The sequence below is a fragment of the Pangasianodon hypophthalmus genome, chromosome 12, assembly GCF_027358585.1.
Source record: "Pangasianodon hypophthalmus isolate fPanHyp1 chromosome 12, fPanHyp1.pri, whole genome shotgun sequence".
Lineage (NCBI taxonomy): Eukaryota > Metazoa > Chordata > Actinopteri > Siluriformes > Pangasiidae > Pangasianodon > Pangasianodon hypophthalmus.
Window position 1 is genome coordinate 5315551 of NC_069721.1, and position 16941 is coordinate 5332491.

The window sequence follows — 16941 nt, forward strand, 5'->3', positions numbered from 1 at the left end:
TCCTAACTGTGGTGTATATGTGTTTGACCAAAAGAACAGAAAATGCTCTTTTTTGTTTCTGTCTCTTGTGCTCTTGGGACCTGTTTGGTGCTATTTAGTCTTGTTGTCAATGTGATGCAAGTTTTCTCTCATTATACTGTTGGCTGAAAAAAAAAAAAAAGCTGAAAGCGATGCTTACTGTAGGTGAGTGAAGTAGGTGGACCGATTGCCAGTTTGATTCCCAGGTTCCCTGTAATCTTTGGGGAAATCTTTATTTGTGTCTGCACATGGCCCCCCGACTGTCAATTTTTCATTTTTTTCCTCTTCAAATGCAATGCACACCTTTCGTTTTTCCTTTTTTTTTTGGGTTTTGATTCATTTGTTTTTAGTTAAATAAGGCGGCACAGAAAGAAAACCACAACCAGACACTTTAATGGTTCCAAACAGAGGATCTGTACTTATTTTGTACATGTATAATATTTCGAGATGTTTTTAATTATTTTGGATGCTGAAATAAAGCATGTTTTAAAGTGGTCAAAGGAATGTTCGGCATGTCATCTTCTTGCCATGGCCTCATTGCCTTTCTATAAAATTAAGCAATCTATACTGCTTAGATAATAATATTTGATTTACTGGACTGATATATTTACACATGTGCTAGCATTTGGGTGGACGGAGGACATGTTCTTATGGTTAATATGTAAGCAAATCACATTCTACAGGTATCTATTTATATATTTTCCTAACACCAAGAAATAGATGAAATACAGATTTTAAACATTAGCATTACACTTCTAAAAGAGCCAGTTGGTGCACTTAAAGCCACATGGTACTGCAACTTTATCCATAACAGCAAAGCAGAGTGGCACATACCGTACGCCTATTAAAATGCACTTAAACACACAATGCAGATCAGAAAAAAAAAATCAGAGCAAGCAGAAAAAAACTCCCCAGCAACTTGTGATCCTTCACTGGGTTCCCAAGAACCATATCTTTATTTCCTAAAAAGCAGAAAAAGAGTTAGATATTTATAGTTATACAAGTGGATAATTATGAAATATAATAACAAATACATAAATGAAATGAATGAAATTAAATGATTAAAAAAACAACAACAGAGATGAGGATTACCTGGGCAGTGTGTCAACATTAGGTTCCCTGTAGGGACAAAAAAAAAAAAAAGAAGAAGAAGAAGAAGTCAGGGACTTTTGAAAAGTATTTCCAAATCGTAAATAATTATTTATCGGTCACAAAAGGCAAGGAAAGTTCATTTGTATAGCTGATTCCATCCACAGAGGTGATTCAGAATGCTTTACATGAGCAGAAATGATAGAAAGAGGTAAGAGAGAGATAATAAATTGAGCTAAAATCAGAATTAATATAGCAAAATTCATTTAAAATTTAAGGTTAAATGAATAAAAGCGCAAATGGCAAGGTAAGCACAAGAAAATAGAAATGATTTTCAGCTGGAATTTTAAAATAGCTACATCTGAGGCACATCCGTGATCTTCCAGAAGTTGGTTCCAGTTACATGGAACATAAAAGTTTAATGTTTGATGTTTAATTCGGATTTTAGTCGCTACTAACTGACCTGTACCCAAGCACCAAAGACATCTACTGTGCTTAAATTCTTTAGACTAGAAGCAGCACTTTAAAATGCATTCTGTGACTAACTGGAAGCCCGTGTACAGATTTTAGACCTGGACTATTGTTCTCTGTTCTCTTGGCCGATGGACGATGACAGTAAACCATTACAGTGCCACCTAATATGATGGTTTTCACAACATGATTCATGAACATCTTCATGATTTGCTTCAAATTCCTCCAATTGTTTTGGAATCATTGTTACATTCTCTACTAGTACAGCCTGTTACTGTCATTACTGCTTTAGGACTGGGCACTACTGCATGTATTACATATTTACTTTTATCACAGAATGACAGAACGTGGATGTGAGAAGACACTGATGTAGCCATGTCTCATCCGTACTCTGGAGTCATACCGTAGTGTTTCTGACTGCAAAACCAGAACAGTGATGTATTTAAAAAACATCCCTTGCTTTGCTATATTCCATTTGAGAGTCACATCTCATGCAATACTGCAAAAAAAAATGACATCTTTCTAGAGATGCTTGGATTAGAATTCACAAAATATTCAAATTATCTCATAATTTACAGAAATATTCTTCATTATGGTTTAACCCAGCAGTCCGCATTGGTAAAAAGATGGTTTACTGGAAGTACTGGCACCAGCAGGGTATAAGCATCATTGATGACTTATATGAGGATGGGGTGTTAAGGTCATATGAAAATTTTATTAAATGTTATAATCTTGTAGGAAAAGAAAATTTTTGGAAGTTTCTACAGTTATGTAATTGTATATTGTCTAAAGGTGGCCCTGTGGTCGACAACCCTTGCGTGTATTTTCTGTTATTATGGTATGTATTACAATGGCAAGTGGGATTATTTTGAGATACTGGAAGACAGTGAAAGCCCCAGAATTGAAAGAGTGGGCCAGTGCAATGGTAGAAATTGCATCCTATGAAGCCATGATTAATCGAGTAAATGGTGTTAGAGAGGAGGGGTTGTCTCCATGGGAAGAGTTCTGGACATATATTACTGTAAGGTCTCAAACTGAATAGACAACTATTTTGTGTTCTGTCTTGCATTGTATTTTATTACATGGTCACCTGTAATTATTACACTTATTACATTACACCTGTAACCTTGCATAATTATGGTAATGTTGTATTTCTGTTACCTATCAGCCTTCCAAAAAAAAGCAATAAAAACTTTAATAAAAAAAAAAATGACATCTTAGCAAGAGAAAATGCTAATAAAATGCTAATATTTATCTAGTATTTCCTATTATAAGGTTGCAACAAACAAAACAAGATTATTAAACGTATCATGGGGTCCAAAAGTCTGAGACCACACTGAAAATCTGAGATTATTTATTTATTTATTTATTTAAAACTGGAAATAAATAATAACATTTAGAAAAAAGGAAATGTGCAATATCTTGACTATTCAATGTTTGAGATGTTGCACTATTTCTAGGTCACTATTTAAATTTAAGAAATTTGTGATATTGATCATGTTGACTCCTTGGTAGAAAAGGTCAGATTTTCCGTGAGTCTTATCCCTTCCACTGAAGCACGGATTTAGACGACACTCTCATGCATTTGAACTAACATCAGGTTTTACACAAACTTTTGGAGTCTGTGTCAGTTATTAAAGGTGTATTAGGTAAGACTTTTTTCAAGATTAGGGCTATAACAGTTAAGTAGATTTTTTTTTTTTACACTACTTGAGCCCACTTTCCATTCCTGTCCATGTTTGGGAAGCTCCGCCCCCAGGATCTAGACCATCTATAAAATGACTGACAGGAGGTCCATCCGGACTGGAAACCAGCTTTTTTTAAACAGGCTTTCTCAGCCACTTGATACACTTGTGCTGAGGCAATGGCTTAAACACTTATTTTTCATCATGTTCTACATATATTCTAGGTTATGAGCACAAGTAAGAAATTTTAGCAACTATCAACTATCGCACCTTTAATGCAAAAGTGGAAATACCAAATACTAATAAATTCTGATGTGTAATACGTGCAAATATTTTTAAGATTCCACTTTTCACTCAAGTTGTTGCTGCTAATCTCATTTGTAAGGAAAAGCTTTGTGTTAAATTGAAAAAGAATGCCAAACAGAAGCATTTTGACTAGTGATCTCAGACATCTTTCTAAAAATTCAGAAATGTATTTCTAGAAAAAAAGTTAAATTATCTGACATTAGAAAGCTTTAAAGCTCCAAATGAGTAAAAGAATCTAAAACCAGGCTGAATAATCTTATATTTAATTTATATTAAACGCACAATTAAAAATATCAGATAACATTGGACATATTCAAAATATTTTCACTTGTTAAGATATCATTTTTGCAGTGTATGCACAAAGGTTGATGACAAAACAGTTTGGAGCTTTTTGAAGGTGAGGCTGTAACATTAAAACACCAAGGCAATGGCTTCGAGTACACACTTCTTTCTCCCAAGGTTAGCATTATTCCTGCTGAGAACGCCCTCTGCTGTGACATGGGCGATATGCACTTCCACCATGTGAGAGTCAACGATTAAAACAGTACAAATAGTTAATGTGCAAAAAGAATAACGGCTTACTGCTGGGCCATGATGAGGGGGATGTGGACACTGTCGGAGGGATACTCTGGAGGAGCCCTCTGCCCGGTTCGGGCGTTAAACATTGGCAGTGTAGACAGGGGCTGTGGTACACTACCACGGCTGCCTGCCATGTTCCGCAGTTCATTGCAGTTCCCATGGATGGTGTGGTGATGGTAAAGCTGGAGCCTGAGCATTACAGATGGAGGGATGAGAGAAAGAAGAAAGAACAGGAAGAAATGCAGTGTGAGAGCGAAGAGAAAAAGAAATGGTATGGACACATGTAAACAAAAGAGGAGGAACATTAGCATTAAGAAAGTGATGAGAAATGTTGTACTTATAATATATTGATTCAGTTGTAATATATATATATATATATATATACTATATGGCCAAAAGTATGTAGACACCTGACCATCACACCCATATGTGAGCCTTCCCCAAACTGTTGCCACAAAGTTGGAATCACACAATTGTATAGAATGTTACTGCTGTAGCATTAAGATTTCACTTCACTAGAACTAAGGGGCCCGAACCTTTTTCATCAAGACAATGCCCCTGTGCACAAAGCGAGATCCATGAAGACATGCTTTGCCATGGTTGGAGTGGAAGAACTCGAGAGTCCTGCACAGAACCCTGACCTCAACCCCACTGAACGCCTTTGGGAAGAACTGGAACACCGACTGCACCCCAGACCTCCTCATTTGATATAAGTGTCTGACCTCACTAACGCTCTTGCGGCTGATTAGGCAAATCCATACAGTTACGCTCCAAAATCTAGTGGAAAGCCTTCCCAGAAGAGTGGAGGTTATTATAACAGCAAAAGGGAAACAAGCTCTATATTAATGCCCATGGTTTTGGAATGGGCACATATGGGTGTGATGGTCAGGTGTCCACATACTTTCGGCCATATAGTGTATATATATGGCCAAATATATTATATATATACTGTATAATTGTATTAGATTTTTTTTTTATTGTTTCTTTGCTTTTATGTAAATTTTCTCTTGCTTTTATGTTACACTGTATTGCAATTGACAACATTTGCATTTCTATTCCACCATTTTATAGGCAAGTGCTTGTGTTTAAAGGTAGAGGTCTAGAGGCTACTGAAAAAAAAGTGCCATCTTGGACACCTCTACTCAATAAATAAATAAATAAATAAATAAATAAATACAAATCTGGCAACCTTGGATGTGTAAACAACACACAGGTCATTTTAATAATCTGAATGGACCACCTGCTTAACCCGACTCTGAATACAAGTAACTTTCTCCACATAAATATTGACGTACCTCTTGAACTTAACTTGCCAAATCTGAATACAGCCTTTACACTCACTGTCCACTTTATTAGGAACACCTGTATTCCTGTGCATTCATGCAGTTATATAATCAGTCAATCATGTGGCAGCAGCAAAATGCATAAAATTATGCAGATACAGCTCAAGTGCAATGTTCACATCGAACATCAGAATGGGAAAAAATATGATCTCTGTGACTTTAGCCGTGGTTGATCTCCTGGGAATTTCACAAACTGCAGTCTCTAGTGTTTACACAGAATGGAGCAAAAAAAAAAAAAAAAAAACACATCCTTTGTGTGGAGGTTCTGGAGGCTAAAACACCTTGTTGATGAGAGAGATCAGAGGAGAATGGCCAGACTAGTCTGAGCTGACAGGAAGTCTATAGTAACTCAAATGATCACTCTTGACAACTGTGGTGAACAGAAAAGCATCTCAGAAAGCACAACACATCAAACCATGAGGTGGGTGAGCTACAACAGCAGAAGACCACATCAGGTTCCACTCCTGTCAGCCAGGAACAAGAATCTGAGCAATTGTCCAGTTTCGATGAGCCTGTGCCCATGATAGCCTCTAATTCCCAATGTGGTTTCTACTGTTGTAGCCGATCGACCTCAAGGTTTGATGTTTTGTGCATGTTGAGATGCTTTTCTGCTCAACATGGTTGTACAGAGTGATTATTTGAGTTACTATATCCTTCCTGGCAGCTCGAACCAATCTGGCCATTTTCCTCTGGCTTCTCTTATCAACAAGGCGTTTCCACCCACAGAACAGTCGCTCACTCAGTGTTTTCTGTTTTCACACCATTCTGTGTAATCTCTAGAGATGTTTTGTGTGAAAATCCCAGGAGATGAGCAGTTTCTGAAATACTCAAATCTGGCACCAACAACCATACTACGATCAAAGAACACCGAGATCACACTTTTCCTTCACTGTGATGTTTAATGGGAACATTAACTGAAGCTTTTTACCTGTATCTGCATGATTTTTTGCATTGTACTGCTGTCACATGATTGGCTGATTAGATAACTGCATGAATGTGCAGGTGTGCACTGTTCCTAATAAAGTGGATGGTGAGTGTATAATGAACATCTAATAATGGCTCCAATAGTACAGTCTGTTGTCATTACTATCATTACTATCATTACTACTGCTATTGGAGTTTACATTCAATCACTAATCAAATGTCTTTTACCAGAAAATAAATGTGAAAATGTGAAGAGAATACTAAGATAGTAATGTGGCATACATACTCTGGAGTAATGGCGTCACGTTTCTGACTGCGAAAAGAGACAAATGGAATAGTAAGTGTATATACACTCATCGACATTCTTCATTTCAGAAGTATATTCTTCTGGTCTGGAATGAAGCGAACTTACACTCCTTCTCTCCTGCAGCACATCACGTAAGCTAGAATGAGGCAGAGGAGGATGGCGAGAGCGAAGGGCACGATAACAGTAACGATGTAATCAGGGATAAAGTCTCTCTCAGGTGGAGAGGCAGGTGGGATAAACTCTCCTCCCCATGCCAGAATGCCCGAACCCATGGTTGGTGCCGGAGTAGGAGGCACAGGCCTGGATAAATCAATCTGAGGGAAATAAAGAAATGATAAATGATTGATTTGTTTATTACTAGTTTTTTTAGTTAGAGTGTACTTTACTTCCTTGCAGTTTTATGTGTATTATTATGCTTGTGATATTGAAGAGTATATACAGTAGCCTTGTGGACAGGACTTTATTATCTCACATGTTGCAGCATCTTGCTGGAGGCTCAGTATCCCACTGTATACATTTGACATCATTTCTTTCTAGCATATTTCTTTTATAGAGCCTAAGCTCATGCTGGGAATACTGGGGAATGAGGTGGGAATGTAACCTGGGTGGAACACCAGTCAACACACACACACACACACACACACACACACATACCCATGGGCTATTTTTAACATAGCCAATCTGGAGAACCCAGAGGAAACTGGAGAAATCAGACGAAACCAGCAGTAATGGGGAAACATGCAGAAACTCCACACAAACAGTTACCCGAGCTCAGGATAGAGCCGAGGACCCTGGAGCTGTGAGACAGCAACACTACCCGCTGTGCCACCATGCACAAATACATAAAGCTCTAAAAAGCCTTTTTTAAAATGAAAAAAGCCTTAAATTTAGCATATGTAATGTTCACTGAGATATAATTGTGTCTTAAGGTAAGATTGCCTCCTCAGCATTCACCAAGAAGTTCTATAAACTCTATATTTTCCCAGTAGTTACAAAATTTTTTCACTTTTTACTATTTACTATTTTGCTAGCTGCACATCAGCTTCCAAGCTGCACAGAAGAGGGTTTAAATTCTCTTTCTTTTGGTTCGAACCTCATTGTCCTGTGAGTTTAAACTTAAACTTTGACTTGCTGTCACTGATACATAACCTTAACCTTTCAGCCATCACTGCTCACACTTGGTGATGTTGTAAATGCTTACCAGAGCTGACTTACACCAGGTCACACAGTTAGCAGGGATGCTGCACACACTGCAGTCTCCGCTGAGCTTCCCTCCAGCCTCACACTCTCGCAGATGAGCTTCTGTCTGCAGCCTCAGCAGACATGGGGAGTAGGGTCGATCTGACCCCAGCTTCACATACACACTGACACACACACACACACACACACACACACACACACCATTCCAACCCCTGAAATCGACTATTCTTCTTATAAAACAGCAATTTGTCAACAATTTATTATATTTTTTTTATTCATAAAAGAATGACATGCCATACTTTTTATCTGTTTATAGCTACATTTTATGGAACGTCCATGAGGCAAGTTAGTTTCTGTTAGCACTTATGTTACACAAGCTATAAACAGTCGTTCCCTCACCAGACAACAAAAACGCAGCTAGTCATGTTATCAGAATCTGAAAAGCGCAAAGTCGTCTATCTTTAAGACTTTCCCGTGGTGGAAACTTGCTGACTGTTACAAAGCACTGACACTGGAGACTCCTTCCATAAGTGTTGAATAAATGTCTTCTTTTTTAAAATTTCACCATGTTAACAATTATCCATTTTGCTTTGTTAAATAACATAATTTTAATCAGTTATTGTGGGAATACGTAGATCGTCTGCCATGAAAAAACCCTTGTGAATAAGCTGTTGCTATAGAAACCATGACATATTAGAATGAACGCATTAATATAAACCTATTATTCGAGAGTTCAGCAGGATTGTTGTATAAAAAAGAATAAAACACTTCAACTCACCCCTCATAGTGTCCAGCCAGAGGCAGAGGGACACGTCCACCACGGTCCAGAGCAGAGGTGATGTTGACGTAGTCGAGGTTATCAGTTCCCCAGATCAGCTGGATGTCCTGCTTGATCTCCTCCTGAACCTCAGATGGTAAGACCTTCTCGATCTCCCTCAGCCCAATGAAGAATTCAGCCTGGTAAGGCATCTGTTTGACTGGGAGCAAAGAAATACTGCATGATTGCATTTCTCCTCACCTGTTGCTTTACGTATTTTATTTAATGACAATATTTATGACTTTATTTTGCTCAGCTCACATTTACGTGATTATGTATTATTTGTTTTTATGGACCAGTCATTTAAAATGAGGTGTAATTTTCTAAATCCTTTTGTGAGGTTTTTTTCTGCATATAAACTTCATGACTGACAAATCAGTGCTAAATATATTTTTAATTGCACAGACTTTCTATCCCTGAGCTGTTAATCTTCGCACTCCCACTCACCAACATGCTGATCATTAAACTACAGACTCCTGTGTGATTGTTCTGCTATAAGACTCTCACTCAGTATAATTCTATACTGTTACACTTTCATATTTAATCTCTGTAATATTAAATATGAAATTTATTTTTAATATCTGTGCAAGAGTCAGGTTTTTTTATTTCTTACTTGTACAAATAACCTGCAAAATATGTAGAAGATGATTTTTAAATAATAATAATAATAATAATAATAATAATAAAAAAAAATAATGGTTTAAGACATGACCTCTGAGAGGGCTAAGAAAACCCACATGGAAAACTGATTTCCGGCCCGGAATGCTTGTTTGTGTTTGGATACGCCTCCTGTTAGACACTTTCTAGACATTCTACACTATGCGCCGACATAGATCCTGGGAGCGGAGCTTTGTGAACACGGGCGGGAAGGTGAAAGGTGGGGGGTCGGCTCAAGGAGTTTAAAAAAATCTTTCAAATATCTAACTGACCTACTTCACCATTAGCTAATCTTGGGGGGAAAAAGGTTCCTTTGTAGTACTCTATAGTACTGTCAACTAAAGTTTTTAAATCATGCATACATATACACACACACACACACAAATACATATTTATATAAAGTTTCGTTTTTTGGGAGATATTTAGATATTTCAATTGTAGCCTCCTAATATCATGACCACAAATCCCTGAGAAGCAAGGTGCAATAAAAGTGTGTGAGTCTGAATATTTAGTGGCCACATTTACTCCATATTGTATTTCCATCAAGATCCCCAGTCAGATAAAAAGATTTTAAGACTCCATTTCTATCTAAACTGTTTATACTGCAATTATTTGGGGTTTAAATTAGCTTTACAACTGCTATTATATCAGGAAAGTTGGTATGACTCAAAATATTTCTATCAGTTTGGGTAAATATGAGATAAAGAAGTGTTTCACCAAGAAGAGTTACTTATGGCACTAACTCATCACTACAGATGAAGATATCCCCTTTTACTACAGATAGGTGGGAGTTGTAGTGGGTTTTTTCTTACCTGCAGGCCCAATGTTTATAACAAGGCGGTCCTTGAAAGTCTCATAACTTCGTTTATTTGTCACAAAAACCTAAATGGAAAAGAGGGAAAGACATCAGCACTATAAAATACCAACTTTACATGAATTCAACATTTACTTCAATCAGATGCTTTGTACCTCTATGATGTTCTTGCCCAGGTCTTGGGGCAGCGGTGTGCCGTACAGGAAGCCGTTGTCATACGGGTGACGCTGTGCGAAGCGCAGCCAGCGTGGCAGGTCTGGGAACTGCTGCTTGTTGCACTTGAACACCATGGGGTCATTATACACACGTCCTGCTTACACAAAGGGAGATGATATAGACAGTGAAATGTGGCAATTGGGAGTCTGTTCCATGTGTACAAAATGATAAATGTGCATGATTTACAAAATATAATTCCTCGAATTATGCAATGTGTAAAAGACATGGAGGAATTAATATTCAAAACTGCAGTGTGTCTGTTTTATTGTAAATTTAAAACTATAGAGAGTCAGGGGGTGTTCCCACAATGCTGCGAGTCCTCTTAAGTCCCACTGAGAGCTGTTGGGTGGGATTTGGCTTCATATGAGAACTAAGATGCATCATCACGCTCCAATTTTAGAAAGAAGTCCGGCTTCACACAGCTAACGGTATCACTGGCTGGTTAATGTTAGCTAGTTAAGATATAATATGCAGAAAACATAGATAGGAGAATAAAAAGTAAAAAATACATGTAGCTTTTGTTCTCCTTATTAGCTAACTAGGCAAAGTTCAAACATCAGCCTGAAAGATGCACAAAAAGGGTTCAGAAGGGAGAAATGATTCATGTTTAGCTCTCTGTGTGTGTGAAGAGGGCATGAACTATAAATGTGGAAACAGTCATCACTTTAATAAACGTCCTCATTATACTGGCATACTGAGTCAGTTGAATAACTTTCTGCTTATTAAGGGAATTTAATTTAATATTCTAATACAGCTTACCATAGTGTTTGAGGAATGGCTCAAATTCATTCTGGTAGACTTCTCTCTTTAGCTCGTGCACAAACAGCTGGCCCACTGGAGCGTGCGTTATGATGTCTGCTCGGACCACCAGCAAGCAGATTATACACACTGAGGAGAGAGAAATGCTGTTTCATCTACATTCATTCATCTGACAGGATCTTTTAGAGGGAGGCAGAATCTTATACAAGCACAGGAAGGTAGATGGAAGGCAACAAAGGCTCTCTGGCAGTCCTGGAAATTACACTCTCAGCTTTCTGGTCACTAGCACAGAACTGAGTTACCCCTATCTTCTGTGCTTCCACTGCCCTCAAACACACAGTTTAATACTTTACACAAACATCATGTGGAAAATAAAAGGAAATATGTAAGTCTTGACTTTCATGAAAAGTGCCTCAATAAAGTCACAGTAAATATTACATACATTTATATATTGTGTTTTTTTTTCACGGGTTTACACATAGAATAGGACACAGTAATATGGGATTAGTACAGCTATATAGGTCAGGCACTGACGTCATAATAAAGCTATATTCAGGCGGTTTTTACTGGTCAGTTAAAAGCTCGTCTATGTATTGCATGGACTCATGAATGTGGCTAAATCAAACATTTTGTCATAAGCAAAGCCATTTGGCAGAACAAAAGAAAAGTCCAAATACTTGCCTGAGAGTGTTAAAACCCAGTTCCTTCTGTCTGCCATCTTGTTTTGAAATTTGACTGACAAGACCAGCTGGAAAAGACAGTGGCATCCCCATTGAGTTTAAAAGGGAGGCTATTTTTATTTCAGCCATAAAGCCATACCAGTGTCTCTGTATGAGTGTGTGTGTGTGTGTGTGTGTGTGTGTGTGTTTGGGGGGGGGGGGATGGAAACCACATCATTTTGTGTTGCTTGGTAGACAGATACAGTGCCTGAAATGGATGTTTATCAAGGTTAAGGTTTGCTTTAGGACATTACAGGATCACTCAGTTGCCACTGAGCTACAGTCAGGGGTGTCACAGAGGAAGGGATATCCCACTGTCCCTGGGATACGCTCTGGATCCACCCCAACCTTGACCAGGATAAAAAGCTTACTGAAGATGAATGAATGAATGAATGGTGTAATTTTCAGTGGAGGCTCATCCATTGGGGCAGGGTGGGCATCACGTACAGTATATCAGCCATTCAACAAATGTCAATATTCATAAAGTTCTCATTCACAACTCCATACATTTCGTTGAAATACTTCTAATTATCTCTTTTGAGTGACCAACGATTTTAAAAAATGTTGCTATTTGATATCAGTGCCACATTTAGCTCCATAGAGTTATTATTGCACAAAGTGGTCAAAAACGTGAACTACAACAAACACTTAACGAGGCCTGTTGGGGTAGGAATCATGCTGCCCCATGCTCAAGAGAGGAGCACAGGACTTGGCAGGCCTGGGTTTGCCAGATTGGCTAGTTTAAAGAAGCCTCACGGCCATCAAGTCATTAATCATAATATATTCACCTTGCCACGTCACCATGTCAAACATACTTTCACGTCAACAACTGCACAGAGTTTTATCAGTAATCTCCCAGATTTACTAACCATGATTGGATCACCGTCTGATCCCAAAGAACTTGACCAGGCAACTGAATGCTTAGACTCAACGTTCTGCAACTCGCTAGATAAGATAGCTCCACTTAAAAGAAAAATAATTAGGGAGAAAAAGCTAGCACCCTGGTATAGCGATCACACACGAACTTTAAAACAGACCACTCAAAAACTAGAATGTAAATGATGTCAAACTAAATCGGTAGTATTTCAACTAGCATGGAAGGAGAGCCTTTTGAGCTATAAGAAAGCTCTTAGTGCTGCTAGATCAGTGTATCTCTCCACCCTAATTGAAGATAACAGAAATAATGCTAGATTCTTATTTAATACTGTAGCAAAATTAACTAGGAATAAGACCACAATAGAAACATGCACACAATCATTATATAGCAGTGATGACTTCATGAATTTTTTCCAACGGTAAAATTGAAAATATCAGGCAAGAAATTCAGACTATTAATTTAAAACCGGACAGTTTTATAACTAACCCTGTAGACGATAATATAATAATATCAGATCAACAATTACAATGTTTTACTCCCCTTGAAGAGACTGAACTAATTTCACTAATTTCATCATCAAAATCATCAACCCGTATACTAGATCCTTTACCTACTTGTTTCCTCAAACAGATAATTCCTGAAATAATTAAACCTCTTTTAAAAATAATCAGTTCTTCCCTTAGCATTGGCTATGTACCTAAATCTTTTAAATGAGCAGTTATCAAGCCCTTGATTAAAAAACCTGACCTTGACCCCTGTCAGCTGTCTAACTATAGACCAATATCAAACCTCCCCTTTATCTCCAAGGTCCTAGAAAAGGTTGGAGCACAGCAGCTATGCTCATACTTACATAGGAATAACGTTCATGAAATGTGTCAGTCAGGATTTAGGCCTCATCATAGCACAGAGACAGCACTGGTAAAAGTTGTAAATGACTAACTACTGGCCTCTGATCAGGGTTGTGTCTCCTTGCTTGTGCTGCTTGACCTTAGTGCAGCTTTTGATAACATTGATCATGCTATTCTCCTCGATAGACTGGAAAATGTAGCAGGCATTAAGGGAATGGCCCTTTCCTGGCTCAGGTCTTATTTGACTGATCGTTATCAGTTTGTAAACGTAAATGGTGACTTCTCTTCTCATACTAAGGTAAAGTTTGGTGTCCCGCAAGGCTCTGTTTTAGGCCCATTGCTCTTTTCTTTATATAGGCTACCTCTGGGCAAAATTATCCGTAAGCATGGTATTAGCTTCCACTGTTACGCTGATGACACACAGTTGTATGTTTCAGCAAAGCCAGATGACAGACACCAGCTTAATGAAGTTGAGGATTGTGTAAAAGACATTAGAAATTGGATGCTTATTAACTTTCTCTTACTTTAATTCTGACAAGACAGAAGTACTTGTACTGGGACCACATGCAGCTAGAAGTAAGCTTTCTGATTACATAATAACTCTGGATGGCCTTTCTGTTTCATCAAGTGCAGCAGTAAAAGACCTTGGTGTGATTATCAACTCTAGTCTTTCTTTTGAAGCTCATGTAGATAATATTACAAGGATTGCTTTCTTTCATCTCACAAATATTGCTAAAATAAAAAATATATTGTCACTACACAATGCAGAAAAATTAGTTCATGCTTTTGTTACCTCTAGGTTGGATTATTGTAATGCCTTACTGTCTGGCTGTTCCAGTAGATGCATAAACGAGCTCCAGTTAGTCCAGAATGCAGCAGCAAGAATCCTTACTAGAACCAGAAGATATGACCACATCACCCATATCTTATCCACACTGCATTGGCTCCCAATCAAATTTCGTATTGATTATAAAATACTACTATTGACCTATAAAGCACTAAATGGTCTCGGGCCACAGTACCTGAGCGAACTTTTGGTCTTTTATGATCCGCCACGCCTACTTAGATCAAAACGTGCAGGCTATTTGTTGGTACCTCGAATAGTGCGTGCTACAGCTGGGGGTTAGAGCTTTCTCTTACAAAGCGCCATAGTTATGGAACAGCCTTCCACTTAGTGTTCGGGGCTCAGACACAGTCTCAGTGTTTAAGTCTAGGCTGAAAACATATTTGTTTAGTCAAGCCTTTAGTGAATAGTTTTCTTAGGTACAGGGGCAGGTCTGGAGGGTTCACAGGCATAGAGTGTTGTGGTGAACTGGGATGTTTGGATGCTGTCTCCCACCGCCCCCCCCCAGGGTCCCAGGGTGCCCTCATGTCCGGAGTCCCTGCTTGCACTCTGCACGCAAAGTACATTGTCCTTAACCATTAGAGGACAATAGCTTACCTAACAATCTCTCCCTCTCTCTCCATCTCTCTCTCTCCCCCTCACTCTCTGTCGAGCTACACATGCTACTTCTGAGATGCCAGTGATCCTGACCCCTTCTGCTCCTCCTCGCTGCCTGACCCATCCTGATGCCCTACTTCTGGTTGGAGTTCTCATCGGTTGAGTTCGCTCGCTGCTGCTGTGGGCGGCCCCATATGGACGGTCTGAAGAACCATTTGGTTTGCTGGGGATAGTCCCACCTGGGGGCTGTGGAGATGGCTTGGGGATCACATATTGGGAGCTTTACTGTAATGGCCTGGGACTGCGATTGCTGGAGTGGCTTTGGTGCTGCGGTTGCCACGAACACCTTCGTACTCAGGACTCCATCAGTGGACAGTGGATAGATTTTAACCAACCCGGACTTCTTGCAAAAACTGTGATGAATTTATTGGTTGCACAATTGCACTATTTGTCCATATATTACACAATAATAGAAGGGATTTATTTATAATCGCACTATCCGTTGCACCCAGATGAGGATGGGTTCCCTTTTGAGCCTGGTTCCTCTCAAGGTTTCTTCCTCATATCATCTCAGGGAGTTTTTCCTTGCCACCGTCGCCACTGGCTTGCTCATTAGGGATAAATTCACAGTGATAAATTCAAATATTTACAATATATTTTTGTGAATCCATTTATTTCTGTAAAGCTGCTTTGTGACAATGTCCATTGTTAAAAGCGCTATACAAATAAAATTGAATTGAATTGAATTGAATCCATATAATAGCTTTCTGACGGCAACAGGAACACGTCAGCAGCCTGAATACGTGGTTTCAACTGATTTTGGTTGAAAAGGGGAAAAAAACATCGGTTTGCATTACTGCAACAAAATGAACAACAGAGATTGCAGATTAGATGAGAAATGTTACCTATGACTTTTTGAAAATAATATACTTTCCTTTTAGCTTCTGGAGGCAAATTTGCTCTGAAACAATTAGGAATGAGTATAGTTAATAAGTGTAGTTAATAAGTGCATTATTTATTATTATTATTGTTTTATATATTATATATATTCTCTTGTTCTTGTTGTTAAATACAATATGCAAGATGATCATTTTTACCCTCATTTTAGCTTCATTTCATCAAGTACATTATAATTTAGTTAAGTATATTGTGTTGCCCAAAAACATGCTGGTAGGTGGGTGAGTGAGTGTGTGAAGGTGTGTGTGTGTGTGTGTGTGTGTGTGTGTGTGTGTGTGTGTGCACAGTGCCCTGTGGTGGACTAACCTCCCGTCCAGGGTGCATTCCTGCCTTGTGTCTAGTGTTGACGGGATAGGCTCCAGATCCACTGCGACCCTGACCAGGATAAAGTGCTTACTAGGCATGAATGAATGAATGAATGAATGAATAGACAGTATTCTTTTCTATATAAGATATTCAAATCGCCTGTTTTGGTTATTAGTTTCCTCTGTATAGACTGATTTGGGTGTATTTGAATGAATATGACCAAAAAATTGTATACTGAATTATTTTACAGTACTCATTACAGTTTATCATAATTGGAGTATATTGCAGTAATTGTCACTATACTGTATTTTACTGTAAAATATAAAAGGTAGAGTGTAGGGTCCCTGGAGGACTAGTGGTTAGGCCACAGCACTCTCAAAGCTGCGGCTCGGGTTTGATTCCCGACCAGGAAACCAACCCCAGCCACTGGGGTAGCGTGCAACATTGCGCTGTCAGTCCCGGTCCCAAGCCTGGATAAAATTGGGGAGGGCATCTGGTGTAAAAACTGTCCCAACTCAAATACACTGACTCATGATCCGTTGTGGCGACCCCTAACGCGAGCAGCTGAAAGAGGAACAGCAACATACAAGGCATAGTGTCACATCGAC

The 16941-nt window shown here is 38.7% G+C and overlaps 1 protein-coding gene across 1 annotated transcript; it reads right to left on the reverse strand.

Annotated features, from left to right (window-relative positions):
- Positions 1-387: 387 nt before the first annotated feature.
- Positions 388-12003, reverse strand: sgca (sarcoglycan, alpha). Its single transcript, XM_026915784.3, has 11 exons — positions 11867-12003; positions 11186-11314; positions 10366-10520; positions 10209-10278; positions 8701-8899; positions 7924-8086; positions 6828-7036; positions 6702-6728; positions 4152-4337; positions 1111-1137; positions 388-980 (listed from the first exon to the last, which is right to left on the reverse strand). Exons 1-11 carry the CDS (start codon positions 11901-11903, stop codon positions 974-976), a joined length of 1209 nt encoding a protein of 402 aa, XP_026771585.3. The 5' UTR covers positions 11904-12003; the 3' UTR covers positions 388-973.
- Positions 12004-16941: the final 4938 nt, after the last annotated feature.